The sequence below is a fragment of the Bufo bufo genome, chromosome 1 (genome assembly GCF_905171765.1).
Source record: "Bufo bufo chromosome 1, aBufBuf1.1, whole genome shotgun sequence".
NCBI lineage: Eukaryota > Metazoa > Chordata > Amphibia > Anura > Bufonidae > Bufo > Bufo bufo.
In genome coordinates this window covers 509,740,712-509,766,834 of record NC_053389.1, presented here as the reverse complement: position 1 = coordinate 509,766,834, position 26,123 = coordinate 509,740,712, and the positions used below count along the sequence as shown (strand labels likewise).

Genomic DNA, 26,123 nt, shown 5'->3' with positions numbered 1-26,123 from the left:
GTCCGGTAGGGCTGCCTAGTGCCTGCGCAGTGCGCAGCACAGACCAACTCGTATCAAAATGAATGGGGGACATTTTAGTTGGGGGGGCACATGGGTGGGCACAGCTTGATGTAGGGGGGTCCATGGCCCCCTCTGGCCCCCCCTGGCGACGCCACTGCCAGTGACATCCACCATCCATTTGGATATCTTCCCTATCAACTTTCAATGTTCTTTTCTGAGCCTACCAGGGTTCCACGCTGGAGAGGGAGCGTGAGAAAAAGAGACCAAATTTAAGGGAGATAAATTTATACTTTTTTTTTGGGATCGACCGGAAATATGGGAAAAGTTATTGAGGCGCAAATGTGGGACAAATTACAGAAGCGCAAATGTGGGCCAAATGAGTAAAGCAGAAATGTGGGACAACTTATTGAAGCGCAAATGTGGGTCAAATGAGTAAAGCGGAAATGTGGGACACATTATTGATGCGCAAATGTTGGCCAAATGAGTAAAGCGGAAATGTGGGACAAATTATTGAAGTGCAAATGTGGTACAACTTGTTAAAGTTTAAGCATTGAATGAAAGGAGTTGGCGCGCATTAATTAAAGAAGAATTTCCGAAATTTTATTCCCTGTCACCTATGCAGAGCAGGGGTTTATTCGTGTCTAAAATTGTAAAATGTCAACCCAAGAATGTAAGAGAAAGATTACAGAAATTTATTAACCTGTCTACTTCATAGAGCAGGGGTCTATGACAGAAATTTTTTTTTATTGTCACCCGAAAATGTAAAAGAAAAATTATTGAAATTTATGAAGCTGTCAACTAGGTATTACAGCCAAAAATTTGTGAATTTCACCCGAAAATTTTACTGACAAATTTATTTTTTATTTTTACCGGTCAAATAGGTATAGCAGTGGAACATCACACCCAAAAATTGGTGAATTTCACCGGAAAATATAACTGACACATTATTATTATTATTTTTTTTACCTGTCTAATAGGTATAGCAGTGGTACTTCACACCCAAAGTTGAGGTTTTTGGTTTTAATTTTCGATTTTTTTAAATTAGGGTACACTCCAAAAGAGTGTGAAATATCCAAAATACAAGAATGAGCAATTGCGATGCAGTATAACAATGGCTGGTTAAGGCCGGTATACATGTCTATTCTGCACAAGGTACGAACAAGTCCTGTGGGATCCATGGCTGGTTCATTGTAATGAACGTGATCTTGTCCACATTGGCTGTGGACAGGCGGCTGCGTTTGTCTGTGATGACACCCCCTGCCGTGCTAAACACAAGTTCAGATAATACACTGGCTGCAGGGCAGGCCAGCACCTCCAAGGCGTAAAGGGAAAGCTCAGGCCATGTGCCCAATTTGGAGACCCAGAAGTTGAAGGGGGCAGATCCATCATTCAGTGTGTGTAAGCATGTGCACAAATACTGCTCCACCATGTTGGTGAAATGCTGCCTCCTGCTAAGACGTTCCATATCAGCTGGTGGTGCTGGTTGTTGTGGCATGCTGACAAAGCTTTTCCACATTTTGGCCATGCTAACCCTGCCTTCTGAGGTGCTGGCGGTGCCCCAGCTGCGTTGGCGACCTCTTCCTTGTCCTCTGCCTTCGCCTTGTGCTTCCACTGTGTCCCCGCTATCAGGTGGGAATGCCACCAGCAGCGCGTCTACCAGCGTGTGCTTGTACTCGCGCATCTTACGATCATGCTGCAGTGAGGGAATTAAGGACAGTACGTTGTCCTTGTAACGGGGATCCAGCAGCGTGGCCACCCAGTAATCAGCACAAGTTAGAATGTGGGCAACTCGGCGGTCGTTGCAGAGACACTGCAACATGTAATCGCTCATGTGTGCCAGGCTGCCCAGAGGCAACGAAAAGCTGTCCTCTGTGGGAGGTGTATCCTCTGTGTCCTCTGTATCCCCCCAGCCACGCACCAGTGATGGCCATGAGCTGGTCTGGGTGCCACCCTACTGTGAACATGGTTCCTCCTAGTCCATCTCCTCCTCCTCATCCTCCAGAACTGTGCCCTGGCTGGACAATTGTGTACCTGGCGTTTGTGGGTGCAGGAACCCACCCTCGGAGCCACTTGGGAATGACTAGCTGGAAACCCTACGAAATGATCCCTCTTCCTCCTCCTCCTCCTGTGCCACATCCTCTTCCATCATCGCCAGCAGCATTTTTTCAAGGAGGCATAGAAGTGGGATAGTAACGCTGAGAACGGCGTTATCGGCACTGGCCATGTTGGTGGAGTACTCGAAACAGCGCAACAAGGGACACAGGTCTCGCATGGAGGCCCAGTCATTGGTGTTGAAGTGGTGCTGTTCCGCGGAGCGACTCACCCGTGCGTGCTGCAGCTGAAACTCCACTATCGCCTGCTGCTGCTCGCACAGTCTGGCCAGCATGTGCAAGGTGGAGTTCCACCTTGTGGGCCCGTCGCATATGAGGCGGTGAGCGGGAAGGCCGAAGTTACGCTGCAGCAGGGTGAGAACGCCAAAAGCGCACACAGACGGCCCGCACTTTATGCAGCAGCTCTGACATATCGGGGTAATTTTTAAGGAATCTCTGCACCACCAAATTCAGCACATGCGCAAGGCAAGGAATGTGCGTCAAACTGTCTAGTCCCAGAGCTGTGTCACGGATGATGTTGCAGAAAGCTGGAACTTATAAATAAACATCCGACTGGCTTGATCCCAAACTAAGGAGCATATGGGTGAGCCCTATAAAATCCCTAGAGCTGTCTCTGACTGCTATGCCCATGCAAGGGTCTCTATGGTAGATGATTGCATGCCCACGTACCTAATACTGTGTGACACCTGAAAACCCTATAATAGTGAGTGGGACACGACCACCGGCTCCCTGCACTTAATACGGATGGAGTCAGGGTCACCTAGAATCAAGCCAGCAAGGAAACACAAATAAAGGAAAAAAACTGGAGCAGCAGCAGCCTCCAGCAGTGAACACCTCATCCAGGAAGTAGTATAAACCGCCTTAATGTCCGCCACTGGGACCCACAACCCTCCCAATGAACGAGGTACTGGAGAGAACCGCGGATAATGCGAGAATCCACAATCCTAGAGACCTGAAATTCAAGATTACCATCAACAAAAATCGGAGGAGGAGGCAAAGAGGAGGGTACAGTGGGTTGGACATAAGGTTTTAATAGGGACCTGTGAAAAACATTTTGGATCTTCCAAGTCTGAGGAAGATCAAGACGGAAGGCAACGGGATTGATGACGGACAAGATCTTGTAAGGCCCAATAAACTTAGGACCCAACTTCCAGGAGGGAAGCTTCAGTTTGATATTCTTTGTAGACAACCACACCAGATCACCCACATTCAGGTCCGGACAAGGCACACGTCTCTTATCCGCCACACGCTTATATCTCTCACTCATCCTCTTCAGATTACCCTGAATCTTTTGCCAAATAAATGACAAAGACGAGGAAAATCTCTCCTCATCAGGTAAACCAGAAGACCCCTCTCCAGAGAATGTCCCAAACTGCGGATGAAAGCCATATGCACCAAAAAATGGTGACTTATCAGAGGACTCCTGGTGATGGTTATTTAAAGCAAACTCAGCAAGGGACAAAAAAAGAATACCAATCCTCCTGATTCTCCGCCACAAAACAGCGCAGATATGTCTCCAGATTCTGATTGACGTGTTCGGTCTGACCATTCGACTGCGGGTTAATAGCAGAAGAGAACGACAACCAAACCCCCAAGTGAGAACAGAAGGCCTTCCAGAATCTGGAAACAAACTGCATGCCCCTATCAGAAACGATGTCTGAAGGAATGCCATGCAATTGTTAAATGGGATCAACAAACGCTTGCGCCAACGTCTTAGCATTGGGTAACCCAGGAAAGTGAATGAAATGCGCCATTTTGCTAAAACGGTCCACTACCACCAAAATCACAGTCTTCCCCGAGGAACGAGGCAGGTCCGTAATGAAGTCCATGGACAGATGCGTCCAAGGACGGGAAGGATTGGGTAACGGGAGGACAGAACCCGATGGCTGTGAATGAGGGACCTTGGCACGAGCGCAGGTCTCGCTGGCTGCCACAAAACCCTCAACCGTCTTACGAAGAGGCGGCCACCAGAATCACCAAGCAATGAGATCCATTGTGGTGCCCAGCAAGGACCGTATCGTGGTGCTCCTTAAAAACCTTGTGTCGTAAAGTGAGAGGCACAAACAACCTCCCAGGAGGACAAAGATCAGGAGCCTCTGCCTGGGCTGCCTGAACTTCTGCCTCCAAATCAGGATAAAGCGCAGAGACGACCACCCCTTCAGCCAAAATGGGACACGGGTCTTCAAAGTTCCCCCCTCCCGGAAAACAATGTGACAGGGCATCCGCCTTCACATTTTTAACCCCAGGGCGGAACGTGACAACAAAATTAAACCTAGAGAAGAACAAAGACCATCTGGCCTGTCTCGGGTTCAGACGCTTGGCCGATTCCAAGTAGGCCAGATTCTTATGGTCGGTAAACACAGTAATAGGGTGTCTGGCTCCCTCTAACCAATTCCTCAAAAGCTAATTTGATGGCCAACAACTCCCTATCTCCCACATCGTAATTTCTCTCTGCAGAGGAGAGTTTCCTTGAGAAAAAGGCACACGGTCGCCATTTGGCAGGAGAGGGACCCTGAGATAAGACTGCACCCACACCCACCTCAAAAGCGTCAGCCCTCAACAATAAAAGGTAGAGAGACATCAGGTTGTACCAAAATGGGAGCGGAAGCAAAACTCTCTTTGATACTAGAAAAGGCTTTAAGCGCATCTACCAAACACGAGGAAAAATCTACCCCTTTTTTAGTCATATCAGTGAGTGGCTTAACAACAGAGGAATAATTCAAAATTTACTTTCTGTAATAATTGGCAAAACCCAAAAACCGCATCAGCGCCTTCTGATTCTCACGAAGCTCCCAATCAAGCACAGCGCGGACCTTCTCAGGGTCCATGCGAAAACCAGAAGCGGAGAGAAGAAAACCAAGAAATTGAATCTCCGGAACCGCAAACACACATTTTTCCAGTTTAGCGTACAATTTATTCTCCCGCAGAATCAGCAAGACCTGACGTAGGTGGTCTCGATAAGTCTTGAAATCAGGAGAAAAAATCAAAATGTCATCTAGATACACCAATACAAATTTCCCCATTAAATTATAAAAAATGCTGTTCACAAAATGTTGGAAGACGGCCGGAGCATTCATCAAACCAAAGGGCATAACCAAATTCTCGAAATGACCCTCAGGGGTATTGAAGGCCGTCTTCCATTCGTCCCCTTCCCTGACCCTGACTAGGTTGTATGCCCCTCTTAAATCCAACTTAGAAAAACTTTAGCCCCAACAATCTGGTTAAACAGGTCCGGGATCAGAGGAAGCGGATATGGGTCACGAATTGTGATACGGTTCAGCTCCCTGAAATCCAGACAAGGTCTTAAAGGGAACCTGTCACCTGGATTTTGGGTATAGAACTGAGGACATGGGTTGCTAGATGGCCGCTAGCACATACGCAATACCCAGTCCCCATAGCTCTGTGTGCTTTTATTGTGTAAAAAAACTGATTTGATACATATGCAAATTAACCTGAGATGAGTCCTGTCCCTGATTCATCACACGTACAGGACTCATCTCAGGTTAATTTGCATATGTATCAAATAATTTTTTTACACAATAAAAGCACATAGAGCTATGGGGACTGGATATTGCGGATGTGCTAGTGGCCATCTAGCAACCCATGTCCTCAGCTCTATACTCAAAATCCAGATGACAGGTTCCCTTTAAAGAACCATCTTTTTTCTTTAAAAAAAAAACAACAGCGGCAACAGGTGACTTCGAGGGTCGGATGTGTCCCTTTCTCAGGCTCTTTCAGGTTGGGAGAGATTGTATAAACGTGATTTTGGCAGCTTGGCACCTGGGATGAGATTAATAGGGCATTCGTACTCCCGGTGAGGGGGCAACTCCTGGACAGCACTCTCGGAAAACACATCCGAAAATTCAGAGAGAAAAGATGGTACAGTCTTGGTAGAAACCTCTGAAAGAGATGCCGTGAGGCAATTCTCTCTGCAAAACTCACTCCAACCATTTATTTGCCTTGCTTGCCAATCAATGGTAGGGTTATGTTTAGTGAGCCAGGGTAGCCCCAACACTAGAGGAGTAGGTAATCCACTTAGGACAAAACACGACATATCCTCAACATGAGCGTATCCCACAGTCAAACGGATATTGTGAACTATGCCCTTTAACGATCTTTGAGAAAGTGGAGCGGAATCGATAGCAAAAACAGGTATATCCTTTTCCAAAGTGCTTACCTGGAAACCATGCGTTATTGCAAATTGATTATCAATGAGATTGACAGCTGCTCCACTATCTACAAAAATCTCACAAACAATGTTCTTGCTGTCTAGCGCCACCCTGGCAAGTAGGAGAAAACGGGAACTACAAGTAAAAGGCAAACCTTCAATTTCCGCATCAACCTTGCCAATAGTAGCAAATGGAAAGTTTTTAGGGGTTTTTTTTATTTTAGTTTTTCTTTTATTACCCTCAGAAAACTCCATGAATCTCCTAGAGGGGAAAACATTAGCCAAATGATTTATACCCCAACAACAGAAACAAACCCTCCTCTGAGAGCTGAATCCTCTACTATCAGAGGCAAGCAAACCCAGCTGCATGGCCTCCTCCTCAGAGGGGATTGAGAGAGACTGAGACCCCTGCGCACTGAATGAGACAGCCCCACTGTCCTTGGGTTGAATATGACAGGAAGGAGTAGTCTCCTCTCTCTCTCTAAGATGCCTGTCAATACGAACAGCTAGAGACATGGCAGACTCTAACGAGGCTGGTCTCTCATGAAAAGCAAATGCATTTTCAATCTTTCCGAAAGACCATGGCAAAATTGACTTCGGAGTGCAGGATCATTCCAACCAGTATAAGCTGTCCATCTCCGAAATTCAGAACAATATATCTCTGCGGACTGTTTACCCTGGCATAAAAGACGCAGTTTAGATTCAGCCAGAGCAATACGATCCGGGTCATCATATATCTGCCACAGGGCTACAAAAAATTCATCCACCGATCGGAGGGGCCGTGCCCCCACCAGCAGCGAAAAGGCCCAAGACTGAGCGTTATCCCTGAGCAGCGAGATGATGATCCCCACCCTCTGCTCCTCATCACCAGAGGAATAGGGAAGTAGGCGAAAATGGAGTTTGCAAGCCTCTCTAAAGCGAACAAAATTCTCACTACCCCTGGAGAACGTATCCGGAAGCGAGATCTTAGGCTCGGAACAAACTCCATGAACACCAGCAGAACCGGACACCTGAAACTGAGACACAGTTTTACGGAGATCTGCTACCTCCAGTGAAAGACCTTGCATGTGGTCAATCAAGGCTGAAACCGGATCCATGCTTAAGACGGTTATGACGGTTTATAATGTCATGGATGATGTTGCAGAAAGCTGGAACTTATAAATAAACATCCGACTGGCTTGATCCCAAACTAAGGAGCATATGGGTGAGCCCTATAAAACCCCTAGAGCTCTCCCTGACTGCTATGCCCATGCAAGGGTCTCTATGGTAGACGATTGCATGCCCACGTACCTAATACTGTGTGACACCTGAAAACCCTATAATAGTGAGGGGACACGACCACCGGCTCCCTGCACTTAATACGGACGGAGTCAGAGTCACCTAGAATCAAGGTAAACCAAAAACTAACAAATGGGGAATGGTATAAAAATGTAAATTTATTGATAAAAATACAAAGGATGGAGCTACTACAGAATTACAAGAATGCAGAGAAGCACAGGGTCACAGACGCCACAATACACCAAGGTGTCAATGAATAATGACATCTATTTCAGGTACCAGAGTAAAATGCTGATGTGCATTTAAGTAAAATTTAAGGCAATTCCTCATTTATGGATTATCGATCACGTGACAAAGATTGGATGTCACAATTGGGATCAGTGTTTGGAGACACTGCAGTGCAAGATGCGGAGAAATGTGATAGTAAAGAATTGAAGCATAAGCTCAGAGAGGCCTTAAAAAAACGTACCAAGTTGTGGTGGAATAAAGCCTCACTTGAGAATTACCTTAATCGGAATATTATACCCCGGGGACTTCGGATACAGATCTTTCCAACCTTGGAGGGTGAAGATCCCTCCTTCATTGCAAAATGGGAGGAAACTCTCACTAAATGTTCACAAACCCTAATTGAATTGCTGATTGGGGTGGATCGGAGATCCTTGGAGGCTGTGGAGAAGGACATTGACAGTCATAAGGATAATATTAACCAACTACTGACTAAGGAGGATCTGGAGACCTTCGACAGAGGTCTTGAGGAAGACCTAGTCAAGTGGGAAAAAGAAATCCAGTCGATTAAAACAAAAAAATTCCAGAGAGATCTGGGAGACTACCAGTCTAATAAAGTATTCAAGTGGCAACGCACGAATCTTAGACCCGAATCACGCTCACGATCTCAGTCCCTAGCGTCATCTCTATCTGAGGAAGAATGTGGCGGGCCTTTTTTAGAAGGGCGCCCGGGCACTACTCGCGGTCCAGATCCCGACAGGGCAGGTTACAATCTCCGCACTCCGGTACAAAAACGGAAACACTGGAACGGGAATGGTCGAGGGAAGAGAGCAAAGAATTAAAGGTAATAAATCTTTCTACCATTAATCTCACCTCAGCACAACAAGAGGTCTTACAAAAGGGTTTATCATTTTCCCCAGTGGGCAGATTTGATTACTTTGAAGTAATCAAAGATCTAGAACTATTTGCTCGAAAATTACTGTTCAAAAAATATTTTAACCGCGGTCAGGAAGGTATCGCCTCCCTGTCTCCGGTTGAGAGGCAAGCGATTAGAGATCTAGAATCCCTTTTGGAAGACCAGGTAGAAATTACACCCAGTAGATCCCCCATACATCTGCACAGGCGTTCACAGACGTTTCCCTCCAAAACATTATGTCCCGCAGTGGATGTCTTTGTGAAGCTTGTTAAACGTGATCTTAACATCGATCACTCACATATTAGGGGTGATAACTTGTCACGCCCACAGAGACAGGCACTGCGAGAACTGCAGAATCTGAAGGAGGTAGTCATAAAACCTGCCGATAAAGGGGGCAACGTCGTGATATGGCCTGTGCAGATGTATGAAAAGGAAGTCTTCCGACAGTTAAATAACAAACAATGTTATAGAAAAATTGAGAAAGATCCGACTTTGATTTTTAAAAGGGAACTAGACGATATCCTAAGGGATGCCCATGATCAGGGCGTTATTACCCTAAAAATGATGGAAGGGTTAAAGGTTGACTTTCCCGTTAAACCAACCCTGTATTTGCTCCCAAAGGTGCACAAGAACCGTACCCATCCTCCTGGACGCCCGATCGTCTCGGGGATCGGCAGTCTGTGTACCAACATAGGGAAGTTTATCGACTTTTTCCTTCAAAAGAGTGTGGAAATTCTCCCATCTTTTGTTAAAGATACGACAGATATGTTGAGGCGATTGAATGGCATCCACGTCGATCAAGATGCGGTTCTTGTCACCTGCGATATTGAATCGCTATACACGTCTATATGCCACGACCAGGGAGTGCGAGCATCCAGATCCTTTTTAGTCATGACTGACTTTGACAACGATTTGATTGAATTCATCTTAGCGTTGTTAGAATTCACATTGACGCATAACTATTTTCTGTTTAAGGACCGCCTCTTCCTACAGCTCCAGGGTACAGCAATGGGGGCAGCATGTGCACCCTCATATGCAAATTTGTTCCTGGGGCTGTGGGAGAGAGAGCTGGTACATGAAACACCTGGATATGATGCCGCACTCCTATGGTCGAGGTATATAGACGATGTATTTTTTCTATGGCACGACACCATTCCTGCCTTGGAAGATTTTCTGGCTCGTCTGAATACAAATACCCGCAATATTAAACTTACCTGGAAATACAGTCTTACAAATGTTGAATTTCTAGACATCATGATCATTAAAGGCCCTGATGGATATCTGTCTACCGACTTATTCAGGAAATCCACAGCTGTCAATGCCCTTCTCCACGCCTCCTCTGCTCACCATCCAAACACGATTCAGGCAATCCCTACAGGGCAATTCCTGAGAACCCGCAGGATTTGTTCCAGCGAAGAATATTTCGACCAGCAGTCCTCAGCCCTAACACAACGATTTCTCGAAAGAGGATACCAATTCAACACTATTCAACGGGGTTATGAGAGAGCCAAAAAAACACCTAGAGACTCTCTGCTGGTAAGTAAGTTGAAATCAAAAAACAAAAAAGATAATAACGTGAGATTCATCACCCCCTTCAATAGCAAGTGGAAGTTTATACAATACATTCTCCGCAAGCACTGGCCAGTTCTGCAAACCGATGGTGATCTGGCTGCGAGTCTTCCGGCGTATCCCCAGATTACTTGGAGAAGGTCGCGCAATTTGCGCGACATTCTCACCAAAAGCCATTACGTGCCTAAACCCATTGGTGGAATCTTTGGGAGCAGGGGCCCGAATTGGGGCTCTTTCTCCTGCGGATCCTGTACTGCTTGTCAGTACATGATCCGGTCCACTGGCTTTTGTGATTCTTCTGGTCTGAAGAAATACACCATCGTACACCATATAAATTGCAATACTGAGGCAGTGATATATCAGATCACCTGCCCCTGCAATTTACTTTATATCGGTTTGACTAAAAGAGCTCTTAAGGTTCGTGTCTTAGAACACATTCGCAGTATTCGGGCAGCGTCAGGCACACTGGAAAAGGATTGGGATTCGCTACAAGCAGTCCCTAGACACTTTTACAAATTCCACAGATCCGACCCAGCGGGACTATCAGTTAGAGGCATTGACAGAATCCACTTGGGATCCAGAGGCGGCAATATAAAAGTGGCATTGCTGCGTAGGGAAACCAAGTGGATTGTCACCCTAGACACCGTTACACCCCACGGCCTCAATGAGTTTAGCAGCTTTTCTTCTTTTCTATGAATAGCGCGCAAATTTTAATCACAGGGTATATATATATTTAGATGTCTATATATGTTTCACGACTAAAATAGTATCTGTCTCTCTTTTTTCCTTTCTTTTCGAGGTTCCATATATTCAGTCCTTGTGGGTTCTGGTAGCAAGGAAGGTTGCCATCATCCATAGGAGAACACGGTCATCATGTGGGATAACATCGGATTTTGCATCATGGATCATATGAAGGACATCATTCCTTGGCATGGTTACTCTATCACCTGAACATCTAGGGTTGCAACACATTGTTAGTTTTGTTAGCAGATTCAACATCGCCTTTGGATTATGTGGACTACTTCCGAGCCCTAGGTTGGCTTGGATTGCTCCTCCTTTTTTCACTGCTGGGTCGTACTCGATTCTCTTTCTTTCTTTTTTCACTGCAGAGGTCTGGGTTATAGTTGGATGGGGGACTTTCTCGGTTGACTCTGCCGGCGGCCAGTTATTGCCGCCCGCGGTGTCGTCCCTGAATGTCCCTCACCCAAACCTTGACCCTTAAATCTGCTGGGGCGGGCGATTGGATATATCACTGCCTCAGCATATGATAATCACCTATTCACTAGATTATCACAATTATGTTTTTTGCGATGAATTTTTAATTCTCACTATATTGATCATGATTTCTTAGATATTATCATGATTTGTGTGATATGTCTTTTTGAATCATGCTGGTTGATTTTCGGATGTCGACTGTGTGTTCGATATCCAATTGGGTAGTATATTTAGATCGTTTCATCTATTAAGGTGTGGATCTTTCTACACCTTTCATTCTTAAATTCAACCATTTAGGACATCTATCAACGGGCAGGCGTATTTAATTACGTCGCCCGGATCAGTGAGCACACAGCCGACACCTGAGTATAATCATTAAAAATATGCATGTAATTTTATTGTCAAATATTTGCTATGTATATATGTGTATGTTTCTATATGACGTACTACACATCACGCTATTTTGTTTTAACGTCACGTTTGGTGTATGATGTCAGGTTCATCATTATATGGCTTTTTGGTGGCACTTTCCATGTTTCGGCCGTGATTAGTGGGGTTGGGCTGGAGCAACTATCTGCTTTAGGATGTGCTCCGCCCCGCCCCCACTCACACGCGGCTGATTCCTTATATGTTTGGTTGGTATGTACACATGATGTGAACTGTTGCTTTTAAGCGCATTTGTATTGATGTGAGGCTCGGTATGGATGCGTCCGGTGTCTCTTTTGGCATGAGATTAGAGTTAGTGACATGTCTGCAGCATTCTCCGCTTATACATCGATACACTTCCGGCTGCGGGTCACCTGCGTTCCACAGGGTCGCGGACTGCGCATGCGCTGCTCGGCGCCATCTGGACGCGCTCCATGACGTCACATTTTCGCGCTCGCGCGATGACGTGGATGCGCCGAGAGATGGCGTCGAGCATCATGGGGCATTCCGCGCCCAGACATGTGGACCACAGATGTACCAAATTAAGGTAATTTCCTTGACCCACCCCACCTCTCCTTATATATACCCTGTCTATACATCATTTTATACCTCCTGACGAAGCCGTAGGGCGAAACGCGCGTCGAGGTTGTGCGCTCAGGGTCCTCACACCCACTCACCACCATGTCTTCAGGTACGGTCTGCATTGATTTCTCCCTGTCCTAACCCTGCTGGTGATTCTGCACGTATCCATAGCGAGCCTCTTTACATATTCATGTCGACTATTGTTCATATAGTGCCATTTACGAGAGAATTTTATTTTCATGGTTTGTTGCTCTCTGGCCTCTATGCTATGTGTGGATTCGCTGTGCTTTTCCCCTGCTACTAACAGGGCTTTTTGCATCAATTGTTTGAAGGAATCGTACAGCAACTGCATATTGGACCAATTTGGTTTACTTAAATGCACATCAGCATTTTACTCTGGTACCTGAAATAGATGTCATTATTCATTGACACCTTGGTGTATTGTGGCGTCTGTGACCCTGTGCTTCTCTGCATTCTTGTAATTCTGTAGTAGCTCCATCCTTTGTATTTTTATCAATAAATTTACATTTTTATACCATTCCCCATTTGTTAGTTTTTGGTTTACCTTGGTTGTTATACAAGTGGTTTTTGTTAACTGTCTAGCCGACGGGTGGCCTTTTGTAGGTTAATCACCTAGAATCAAGCCAGCAAGGAAACACAAATAAAGGAAAAAGACTTATCTGAGGAAACAGCAGCAGCAGCCTCCAGCAGTGAACACCTCATCCAGGAAGTAGTATAAACCGTGTTTAAAAGTGAGGCAGTATGGGAGGGAATATAAAGGGAGACAATTAGTCTAAATAGGTGACACCTGGGAGAAGGAAAGGAGATGACAAAGTGAAACCAAAGCAAAGAACGTCATGCAAGAGGTAGAGAAGAACGTCTGCCAGACCTTCTCACAGAACTGGCGGTGATAAGCTGCTACGAGATTTCGCCCATTATCGCACACCACCAGGCCGGGCTTGAGGCTGACTGGCACCAACCACTCATCGGTCTGTTGTTCAAGGCCCGTCCACAGCTCCTGCGCGGTGTGAGGTTTGTCCCCCAAACAGATACGTTTTAAAACTGCCTGCTGGGTCACATGCTGCACTGGCCAATCACAGCCATGTCATTAGTAGGCATGGCTGTGATGGCTTCTAAGGTCACACAGTTAAACGCTTGTTGATTGGCTGCTCTGCAGCCTTTCAAAAAGCGCCAAGAAAGCGCCGAACACGGAACCCGAACCCAAACTTTTACTAAAATGTTCGGGTTCTGGTCCGAGGTCCAAAAATCCTAAAGTTCGGTATGAACCCGAACTTTACAGTTCGGGTTCGCTCAACTCTAATCTTAAGTGGGTTAATTGTAACTATCTATCTATAAGCACATACATATAAGAAAAGATAGTAGCACTCCACCAAGGTTCAATGAAGTTCAAAAAATGGTTCATTTGCCCTTTTCACAGCAACATAAAAATCTTGAAAATTTCTCTGGAGAGAGCTGAAACATTACTTTAATGTGGACACATAAAGTACCCTGAAACATGGTGAAGTGCTGCGAATCTTCCTTTGTTAAATCTTTTGGACTTATGATCTGATGGCTGACACCCAAAAACTTGAATTTTCCAAGTGTGAGATATTTAAAGATTCAGGGGATCCTTTATTAAGCTGAAATATGCCTATATTAGGTGTATTTCAGGCGCAGATTGCGGCGCCACAGCTATCAATCTGAGACTTTGCCCTGCTAATGCCAAGTCTAAATAAGTGGACGTGGTGTGGGCGGGGAAGGGGACGGCCGGCAGGCCCGTCTCATTTACCATTTTCTACGCCTATTTCAGGCATACAAAAAAGCCTGAATGTAAGACAGCTAGGAAGGCCCGGAACTTTTCATAACTTCGGCGGAACCACCGCTAGCTTAGGGCTTTATTAAGAGAGGCATCTAAAATGCCGGTCGTAATAAATGTGCCCCTCAGTTCTCTGTCCGTTCCATGGCTTGTGGACATCCCCCAAGTTGCATGCCTGGCCAGAACCATGCTCCCTATCTCTCCACACACACATAGCTACACTCCTAGTCTCCAGAATTATTAGTTGATGGGTAAAGCTTTTTCATGCAATTTATATTACACAGGTAAAGTTATTACTACCACCCTGTTAGCTTATGACCACATAACAGGGCTGTGCCACAGTTGCGATGCTGTCACATTGCAGCGGAGTAAAGTGCAACCATACTAGTCGCAGTGGTTCTCTAAATAACTACTTGAGAGAGCATTAAAAACCTACTAAACAATGCAGTCCTAATTAGTTAATTGGAGCCTGCTGCAACTTACTGTACATGGCCACACAGTACTCGGCATCTATGCAACCGCTTCGCAACCACAGCATGACGGTCTCTCTCTCTCTGTGTATATATATATATATATATATATACACACACATCTCTCTCTCTCTCTGTGTGTATATATATATATATATACTGTATATATATATACATACACAGTATATACATGCTACTCCTCACAAAAAGTTAGGGATATTTGGCTTGTGGACGAACCTAAAATGCATTCTAACCTTTACAAGTGAACTTTATGTGACCCTCTCTAAATTTTCGAATGCGGATGTCCAACTGTTCAATGTTTCAGTACTTTGTACAACTTGCTGTTCTCTAACAAGGAGCTTAATGGCAAAATTCACAACAGTTGTTTGATCCTTGAATTGCCCAATAAATTTCCCAGTTTAATTAAAATTGGTATTTAAACAGTCCTCCTCATCATGCTGTTCACATTTTGACATCATGAGACCAAGACGACACCTAATAATTGATCAACAGTACCTCGCCATTACAAGGCTTCAAGCAGGATGTTCTCAGACAGAAATGGCCACTGAGCTTAGAGTGTCACAGAGTGTCATCAGAAGGTTGCAACAGTGATAAAGAGAGACTGGAAGAGTCACAGAAAGGAATAGAAGTGGACTTCCTTTGGCCACATCCGACACTGATGACTGCTTCATTGTGAACAATGCCCTGCGGAACCGGATGATAAATGCCACACAACTCCAGGCACATTTAAGGGAGGTGAGAGGCACCAAGTGTCACCTCAGACCATTCAAAAGCATGGTCTGCGTGCTAGACGATCTGCAAGGGTACCTGACCACAGGTGGTCTTGCATGGGCCAGGGAGCATCTACGTTGGATGAGGGACCAGTGGGCCTCAGTGCTGTTCACTGATAAAAGTCGATTCGCGCTGAGCAGAAATGATGGCCACCAAGAATGTTAGAGACGTTAAGGAGAGCGCTATGCATCAGCTGCTGTTGTCACCAGATGAGTCCTTGGTGGTGGTAGTGCTACAGTGTGGGCAGGTGTGTCTAGACAATACAGAATTGCTCTACACTTTGTGAATAGTACAGAGACAAGCCCATACTACTTGAATAACATCATTAATCTAGTCATTGTGCCTCTGCATGAACAACAGGCCTAATTTCATCTTCATGGATGACAATGTGCCAGCTCATCGAGCTCCTATCATTAGGGAACGGCTGCTGGAGACTGGGGTACCTCAAATGGGGTGGCCTGTACTTTCTCCAGACGTGATCCCCATTGAAAACCTATGGGATAAGCTGAGTCGCCGTGTAGAGGCTCGTAACTCTGTACCCCAGAACCTCAATGACCTGAAGGCCACCCTTCAAGAAGAGTGGGATGACATGCCTCAGCAGACAATAAGTCAACTTGTGAACAGCATGAGACGTTGTTGTCAAGCTGTAATTGATGCTCAAGGCTACATGACAAGTTCTTGAGACATTGAAATTTTATTGGTGGGTATCACCACTAGGGATGAGCAAATCGACTTCGGATGAAACATCCGAAGTCGATTCGCATAAAACTTCGTTCTAATACTGTACAGAGCAGAAGCTCCATACAGTAATCAAATGTATTGGCTCCAATGAGCTGAATTAAAATGTATTGGCTCTGATGAGCTGAAGTTATTGCTTCATGAAGTCTCACGAGACTTCGCCCAATAACTTCATAAATTAATTTGTACTGTAAAAAAACATTTCCCGAACTCTGGTTCGGTCCCAAGTGGTACATTTGAATCATACCTGAGTTTGGGAAATAGTTTTTTACAGTACAAATTAATTTATGAAGTTATTGCGCGAAGTCTCGCGAGACTTCATGAAGCAATAACTTCAGCTCATCAGAGCCAATACATTTTAATACTGTACTCCGTACAGTATTAGAAAAAAGTTTTTTGCTAATCGACTTGTGAATTTGCCCATTCCTAATTACCACCACTGTTGTTGGCTTTTCTTTCAATAAATCGTTTGAGATGAGGAAATCACTATTGCATACTTCTAGTTAAATGCCCTACTTTCATGATTTAATATCACTGTAGCGTGAACTTTTTCCGTTTTCCATAAATTTCACCCGAAAGCCAAATATCCCTAACTTTTTGTGACTACTATATATACCTCTCTCTCTCTCTCTATAATATATATATCTAAAGCTGAGTGTTTGTATGTTCATGTGTGTATGTATGTCCGCTACACACAAGGAATCTGCACCGTCGCATTTACAATCACGAAATTCAGCTCACAGGTACATCAGGTGTCCGGGAAGGTTTTAGACCGAGTCTCAGCTCTCTAGTGCATACTGTTCCTGAGATATTCCCCCCAAATATGCAAATATGGCCCATCACATGACCTACATTAGCCAATAGAAGCCTGCAGGTCTTTCTCTTCATATTCCAACTGCCATACACACCGTCACATGTCCCTTATCAGCCAATAGAAGCTCGCAGGTCCTTAGTCTCCACATACACACAGTTTTACACCAGGTTTCCATAACAACGCAGCCATTTTTCTTCACTGCTGTAGGTCAGCTTTAAAGGGGCAGGGCGCTGTGGATGACACTGTTAAGGGAGCGGAGTGCTGTGGAGGTCACAGTTCAGGGGGCAGGTAGGATGGCCATTCAGGCCACTCTCAAAAGACGGACTTAAAAACCCTGCTGCCAGATCCCGCTAAGTCACGCCCCTGATCCGGTTAGGCCACGTAGGCAATGTGGAGGTCTCTATAAAGGGGGCAAGGAACGGTGGAGGTCAGTGTTAAGGGGCGGGGTGCTGTAGAGGTCACTGTTATGGGGGGTGAGTGTTGTGGAAGTCACATTTTAAGGGAACAGAGCTCTGTAGAGATCACTGAAAGGGGTGGGGTACATCTCTGTTAAGGAAATGGTGGAAGTCAGTTAAGGGGACTGTAACCTATGGTCAGTGTTAAGGGGCGGGTACTGTAGAGGTCACTGTTAAGGGGGTGGGATGCTGTGGAACTCACTGTAAAAGGGGCAGGCTGCTGTAAAGGTCAAAGTTAAGGGCGTGGGCTGCTGTGGAAGTCCCATTTTTAGGAGATGTGGCACTGTGAGGGGGTTCAGTGTTATGGGGTGGGGGGCTGTGGGTGTCACTGTTATAGTGGATACTGTCAATATCTTTTAACGACATACACAAACATTAAATGAAATAGATTAAATATACCAATGTGAAGCTGGGCCTTCAGCTTATATATATATATATATATATATATATATATATATTTCTGTCTGTCTGTTGTCTGTTCTTTATGCACAGCCAAATGACTGGAGGTTTTCAGAAAGGTCTCCGTTCTCTAGGATGCACCATTCTTGAGATATTCCCCAAAAATTTGTTAACCAATCAGAGCTTGCAGCTTCACTCATATCCTAACTGCCACAGACACGGACACATGACCCTTATTAGCTAATAGAAGCTCGCAGGTCCTTCACTCATACCATAACTGCTATACACACGGTCACATGACCCTTATTATCCAATAGTAGGTCACTGCTAAAGGTGGGGCTCTGTGGAGGTCACTGTTATAAAGTGGGGTAACTGTGGAGGTAACTGTTGTGGGGGACACTGTGGATATTTTTTAACCACACACGCAAACATTAAATGAAATAGTCTAAATGTACCCGTGCAAAGTCGGTCATTCTGCTAGTATATACAGTCAGGTCCATAAATATTGGAACATCAACATAATTCTAAGATTTCTGGCTCTATACACCACCACAATGGATTTGAAATGAAACAAACAAGATGTGCTTTAACTGCAGACTGTCAGCTTTAATGGTATTTACATCCAAATCAGGTGAACGGTGTAGGAATTACAACAGTTTGCATATGTGCCTCCCACTTGTTAAGGGGCCAAAAGTAATGGGACAGAATAATAATCATAAATCACTTTTTAATACTTGGTTGCAAATCCTTTGCAGTCAATTACAGCCTGAAGTCTGGAACGCATAGACATCACCAGATGCTGGGTTTCATCCCTGGTGATGCTCTGCCAGGCCTCTACTGCAACTGTCTTCAGTTCCTGCTTGTTCTTGGGGCATTTTCCCTTCAGTTTTGTCTTCAGTAAGTGAAATGCATGCTCAATCGGATTTAGGTCAGGTAATTGACTTGGCCATTGCATAACATTCCACTTCTTTCCCTTAAACTCTTTGGATGCTTTTGGTGTATGCTTTGGGTCATTGTCCATCTGCACTGTGAAGCGCCGTCCAATGAGTTTTGAAGCATTTGGCTGAATATGAGCAGATAATATTGCCTGAAACACTTCAGAATTCATCCTGCTGCTTTTGTCAGCAGTCACATCATCAATAAATACAAGAGAACCATTTACATTGGCAGCCATACATGCCCACGCCATGACACTACCACCACCATGCTTCACTGATGAGGTGGTATGCTTAGGATCATGAGCAGTTCCTTTCCTTCTCCATACTCTTCTCTTCCTATCACTCTGGTACAAGTTGATCTTGGTCTCATCTGTCCATAGGATGTTGTTCCAGAACTGTGAAGGCTTTTTTAGATGTTGTTTGGCAAACTCTAATCTGGTCTTCCTGTTTTTGAGGCTCACCAATGGTTTACATCTTGTGGTGAACCCTCTGTATTCACTCTGGTAAAGTCTTCTCTTCATTGTTGACTTTGACACACATACACCTACCTCCTGGAGAGTGTTCTTGATCTGGCCAACTGTTGTGAAGGGGGTTTTCTTCACCAGGGAAAGAATTCTTCGGTCATTCACCACAGTTGTTTTCCGTGGTCTTCCTGGTCTTTTGGTGTTGCTGAGCTCACCGGTGCGTTCCTTCTTTTTAAGAATGTTCCAAACAGTTGTTTTGGCCACACCTAATGTTTTTGCTATCTCTCTGATGGGTTTGTTTTGTTTTTTCAGCCTAATGATGGCTTGCTTCACTGATAGTGACAGCTCTTTGGATCTCATCTTGAGAGTTGACAGCAACAGATTCCAAATGCAAATAGCACACTTGAAATGAACTCTGGACCTTTTGTATGCTCATTGTAATTGGGATATTGAGGTAATAACACACACCTAGCCATGGAACAGCTGAGAAGCCAATTGTCCCATTACTTTTGGTCCCTTAACAAGTGGGAGGCACATATGCAAACTGTTGTAATTCCTACACCGTTCACCTGATTTGGATGTAAATACCCTCAAATTAAAGCTGACAGTCTGCAGTTAAAGAACATCTTGTTTGTTTCATTTCAAATCGATTGTGGTGGTGTATAGAGCCAAAAATGTTAGAATTGTGTCCATGTCCCAATATTTATGGACCTGACTGTATATGATAATGAATTTCTGTCTGTCTGTTGTCTGTCTGTCTTTGATTTTTGCATGGCCAAACAACTGGACTGATCTGCGCCAAATTTGGAGGATATATACATCAAGTGTCCAGGAAGGTTTTTGTAAAGGTCTCAGCTCTCTCAGTTCTTGAGGGGGCTGGCCACTGTGGATGTCATAGTTAAAGGGGCACTGTGGGTGGGGGATCACTGTTAAGAGAGCAGGGTGCTGTGGAGCTCACATTTAAAGGGATGGGCACTGTGGAGGTCACTTAAGGGAGTGGACCATTATGGAGGTCAATGTTAAGGTGGTGGGGCTTTGTGGAGGTCACTGTTAAGGGGCAGGAAGCTGTGGGTGAGTCACTGTTAAGGAGGGAGGCAACTGAGGACGTCACTGTTCAGGTGATGGTGCGCTGTGAGGGGTCACTGTTAATGGGGTGGGCTGCTGTGAAGGTCACTGTTAAGGGGGAAGGGTGCTGTGGAGGTCACATTTTAACCGCCTCCAGACCGCCTAACGCAGGATCGCGTTCCGGAGGCGGCAGCTCCAGGCAGAGTCACGCATATACGCGTCATCTCGCGAGACGCGAGATTTCCTGTGAACGCGCGCACACAGGCGCGCACGTTCACAGGAACTGCAGGTAAGCGAGTGGATCTACAGCCTGCCAGCGGCGATCATTCGCTGGCAGGCTGTAGATGCGATTTTTTTAACCCCTTTTGATAACAGCGTCTAATATACCTGCTACCTGGTCCTCTGGTGGTCCCCTTTGCTTGGATCGACCACCAGAGGAACAGGCAGCTCTGTAATAAGTAGCACCAAGCACCACACGACACCCCCCCCCCCTTCCTGTCACTTATTAACCCCTTATTAACCCCTGATCACCCCATATAGACTCCCTGATCACCCTCCTGTCATTGATCACCCCCTGTAAGGCTCCATTCAGACGTCCGTATGTGTTTTTCGGATCCGCAAAACACATACGGACGTCTGAATGGAGCCTTACAGGGGGGTGATCACCCCATATAGAATCCCTGATCACCCCCCTGTCATTGATCACCCCCCTGTCATTGATCACCCCCCGTACGGCTCCATTCAGACGTCCGTATGTGTTTTACGGATCCACGGATCCATGGATCGGATCCGCAAAACACATACGGACGTCTGAATGGAGCCTTACAGGGGGGTGATCAATGACAGGGGGGTGATCACCCCATATAGACTCCCTGATCACCCCCCTGTCATTGATCACCCCCCTGTCATTGATCACCCCCCTGTAAGGCTCCATTCAGATGTCCGTATGTGTTTTGCGGATCCGATCCATGGATCCGTGGATCCGTAAAACACATACGGACGTCTGAATGGAGCCTTACAGGGGGGTGATCAATGACAGGGGGGCTCCATTTAGACATTTTTTTGGCACAAGTTAGTGGAAATTGTTATTTTTTTTCTCATATTCCACTACCTTGTGACAAAAAATAAAATCTCACATGAACTCCCCATACCCCTCACGGGATCCAAATGCGTAAAATTTTTTAGACATTTATATTCCAGACTTCTTTTCACGCTTTAGGGCCCCTAAAATTCCAGGGCAGTATAAATACCCCACATGTGACCCCATTTCGGAAAGAAGACACCCCAAGGTATTCGCTGAGGGGCATATTGAGTCCATGAAAGATTGAAATTTTTGTCCCAAGTTAGTGGAAAGGGAGACTTTGTGAGAAAAAAAATATATATCAATTTCCGCTAACTTGTGCCAATTTTTATTTTTTTCTATGAACTCGCCATGCCCCTCATTGAATACCTTGGGGTGTCTTCTTTCCAAAATGGGGTCACATGTGGGGTATTTATACTACCCTGGCATTTTAGGGGCCCTAAAGCGTGAGAAGAAGTCTGGGTTCCAAATGTCTAAAAATGCCCTCCTAAAACGAATTTGGGCCCCTTTGCGCATCTAGGCTGCAAAAAAGTGTCACACATGTGGTATTGCCGTACTCAGGAGAAGTTGGGCAATGTGTTTTGGGGTGTCATTTTACATATACCCATGCTGGGTGAGATAAATATCTTGGTCAAATGTCAACTTTGTATAAAAAAAATGGGAAAAGTTGTCTTTTGCCGAGATAGTTATCTCACCCTAGCATGGGTATATGTAAAATGACACCCCAAAACACATTCCCCAACTTCTACTGAGTACGGCGATACCAGATGTGTGACACTTTTTTGCAGCCTAGGTGGGCAAGGGGGCCCAAATTCCAAAGAGCACCTTTAGGATTTCACAGGGCATTTTTTACACATTTTGATTTCAAACTACTTCTCACACATTAGGGCCCCTTAAATGCCAGGGCAGTATAACTACCCCACAGGTGACCCCATTTTGGAAAGAAGACACCCCAAGGTATTTCGTGATGGGCATAGTGAGTTCATGGAAGTTTTTATTTTTTGTCACAAGTTAGTGGAATATGAGACTTTGTAAGGAAAAAATAATAAATAAAAAATCATCATTTTCCGCTAACTTGTGACAAAAAATAAAAAGTTCTATGAACTCACTATGCCCATCAGCGAATACCTTAGGGTTTCTACTTTCCAAAATGGGGTTATTTGTGGGTTTTTTCTACTGTCTGGGCATTGTAGAACCTCAGGAATCATGACAGGTGCTCAGAAAGTCAGAGCTGCTTCAAAAAGTGGAAATTCACATTTTTGTACCATAGTTTGTAAACGCTATAACTTTTACCCAAACCATTTTTTTTTTTTACCCAAACATCTTTTTTTAATCAAAGGCATGCAGAACAATAAATTTAGAGAAAAATTTATATATAGATGTCGTTTTAAAAAAAAAAAAATACAACTGAAAGTGAAAAATGTCTTTTTTTTTGCAAAAATTTCGTTAAATTTCGATTAATAACAAAAAAAGTAAAAATGTCAGCAGCAATGAAATACCACCAAATGAAAGCTCTATTAGTGAGAAGAAAAGGAGGTAAAATTCATTTGGGTGGTAAGTTGCATGACCGAGCAATAAACGGTGAAAGTAGTCTAGTGCAGAAGTGTAAAACGTGGTCTTGTCATTAAGGGTGTTTAAGCTAGGGGAGCTGAAGTGGTTAAAGGGCGGGGCGCTGTTGAGATCACTGTTAAGGGCGTGGGCCGCTGTGAAGGTCACTTAAGGGGGATAAGCGCTGTGGGTATCTACTGTTAAGGGGCAGGCTGTTGTGGAGGTCACTGCTAAAGTGGCAGGGTGCTGTGGAGTTCACATTTTAAGGGGATGGGTTGCTGTGGAGATCACTGTTAAGGGGGTGGGCCACTGTTGAGGCCAATGTTAAGGTAACGGGCTGCTTTGAAAGTAAAAAGTTAAGGGGATGGGGCACTTTGGAGGTCACTGTTAAGCCGACAGGCCACTGTTGAGGTCACTGTTAAGGTGGCGGGCTGCTTTCGAAGTGCAAAGTTAGGCTCCATTCACACGTCCGTTTTTTCTTTCCTGATCTGTTCCGTTTTATTCGGAACAGATCTGGACCAGTTCTGTACTCATTCATTTTCAATGGGTCCTGGAAAAAATCGGACAGCACAATGTGTGCTGTCCGTTTCCGTTGTTCCGTTCCGCATGTCCGAAAAAATATAAAACTTGTCCTATTCTTTTCCGCAAAAATCGGATCCTGGTACGATACAAAGTCAATGGATCCGCAAAAAACGGAAGACATTCGTATGTCATCCGTTTTATGTGGATTCCGTTCCTGGAAATTAAATTTTTATTTTATAAACTTTTATTCACTTTTTTTTTTCAATTTTTTTTCAAAGAAATCCAAACAACTTTATTTGCTTATTGAACTTTATAACTGTTTCCGTTTTTTGCGGATCTGCAAAAAACGGATGACATACGGAAACATTTTCAGGAACAACGGATCCGCAAAAAACAGACCGAAAATCGGGATATAGAAAAATACTGACATGTGAATGTAGCCTGGAAGAGGACCTTTCACCACTCCTGACATGCCTGTTTTAATAGCTTCATGCATTTCCCACGTACTAACAATTCTGGAGCATCTATTCTTATGGCTCTATGTTGTGTCATTCATTTATTAGCACTAGAAGTTATGAATTAATTGCTATTAGCCTTCAGTAACGGTACAGAGGGGAGGTAACCAGTTGGAGGTGTGTACCTGCACAATCTGAAAATGGCAGCACTGGTTAGATAGAGTGAGTCTGTGCAGGTACACACACCCGACTGGTTACCTCCCATCTGTACCTTTACTGAAGACTAATAGCAATTCATTCATAACTTCCATCAGGAATAATAAAGGAATAGCACAACATAGAGCAATAAGAATAGATGCTCCAGAATTGTTATTACATGGGGAATGCATGGAGCAGGAATGTGAGGAGTGGTGAAAGGTCCTCTTTAAGGGGATGGGGCTCTGTGGAGGTCACTGTTAATTGGGTTGGGCACAGTGGAGGTTACTGTAATGGGGGACACATGGATATCTTTTAACCATACACATAAACATGAAATTAAATAGACGAAATATACCAGTGCAAAGCCAGATCATTCTGCTAATATATATATATATATATATATATATATATATATATATATATATATGCACATATCTCTCTCTCTCTCTTTATATATATATATATATATTTATTTATTTTACTGCAAAATTATAAAAATCAGTTAATGATGTTACCTTCCCCCAGAGCTTTGCTCTCTCACTGGATATGGCAGCGTCCAGGCTTAACTGTGCCATTTGGTTCAGAACACGGAATCCTGTAGAGGTCATCTGTAACCCTAGAAGAATACAAGATTACTACAAAAGTTAAATGAAAACTGTGGGTTCAAATGGAAATGGATATAAAATGGAGCGTTGATATGAGCAGATATCCAGCCATGCACCAGGTACTGCTGAGCTGTGCACTGAACTGCACATAACAGTTGCAAATAATATACCCACAGTTTCCATAGCAAGCCACACTCCCTAGCACCCTATACTAACTCCATGAACTCTTATGACTATGATCTATGGTAATGATTAATTGTAATAGGAAACGCATAGCAAATGTATTATGTTTGTCCTGTGGTGTCAAGCATGACCAGACAAGCAATCCAGCACTTTGTAATGCTTTACAAATAGACTAACCAGAGGCTGCATATTTGGTTTGTTGTATAATATCAAAGCCAGTAGGTTTCTTGCCAAATAGGAGGGTCAAGTATGCATGAAGGTTTATTAGGAGATTTGCCATTTGGAGAAGCAAATTATCATTGTGCTGGATGGTCCTAGTCCACTTCTTATCAGTGCAATGTATGTATTGTAGAGCCTCGCATAATGTTCCTTATTGACAAAGATCATTAGAACTGTGCCTAATACACTTTTCCAATTCACTGTTCCTGACATTAGAAGGTAAGGTAGGATATAAAGGGAATATTTAACATTAAACATGGTGTCTGAGCTGCTGGAATCATGTTATAGATCAAGAGGAGCGGATTGATATATAGTTTTATGGGAAAAGTTTCAGTATTAGGCCTCATGCACACGACCGTTGTGTGCATCCGTGGCCGTTGTGCCGTTTTCCGTTTTTTTTTCGCGGACCCATTGACTTTCAATGGGTCCGTTTTGCAGCCGAGACCGTGATCCGTGTATCCTGTCCGTCAAAAAAATATGACCAGTCCTATTTTTTGGACGGACAATGGTTCACGGACCCATTCAAGTCAATGGGTCCGTGAAAGAACACGGATGCACACAAGATTGGCATCCGTGTCCGTGATCCGTGGCCGTAGGTTACTTTTATACAGACGTGAAAACTCAGAACCGACAGTATATTCTAACACAGAGGCATTCCCATGGTGATGGGGACGCTTCAGGTTAGAATATACTAAAAGAACTGTGTACATGACTGCCCCCTGCTGCCTGGCAGGTGCTGCCAGGCAGCAGGGGGCAGCCCCCCCTGTAGTTAACACATTGGTGGCCAGTGTGGCCAGCCCCCCCCCCTCCCTCCCCTGTAGTTAACTCATTGGTGGCCAGTGTGGCCATTGGTGGCCAGTGACAGGTCATG

General features: G+C 44.6%; 1 protein-coding gene across 2 annotated transcripts in view; it reads right to left on the bottom strand.

Moving 5' to 3' along the window:
* Nucleotides 1-24,949, bottom strand: part of LOC120981567 — a 180,638-nt gene extending 155,689 nt beyond the window's left edge. For both annotated transcript variants that reach the window (XM_040411107.1, XM_040411113.1), the window contains exon 1: nt 24,761-24,949. In XM_040411107.1, coding sequence (XP_040267041.1) covers nt 24,761-24,853 — 93 coding nt within the window. In that variant the 5' untranslated portion in view covers nt 24,854-24,949. The remainder of the gene's footprint in view (nt 1-24,760) is intronic.
* Between the last annotated feature and the right edge of the window lie 1,174 nt (nt 24,950-26,123).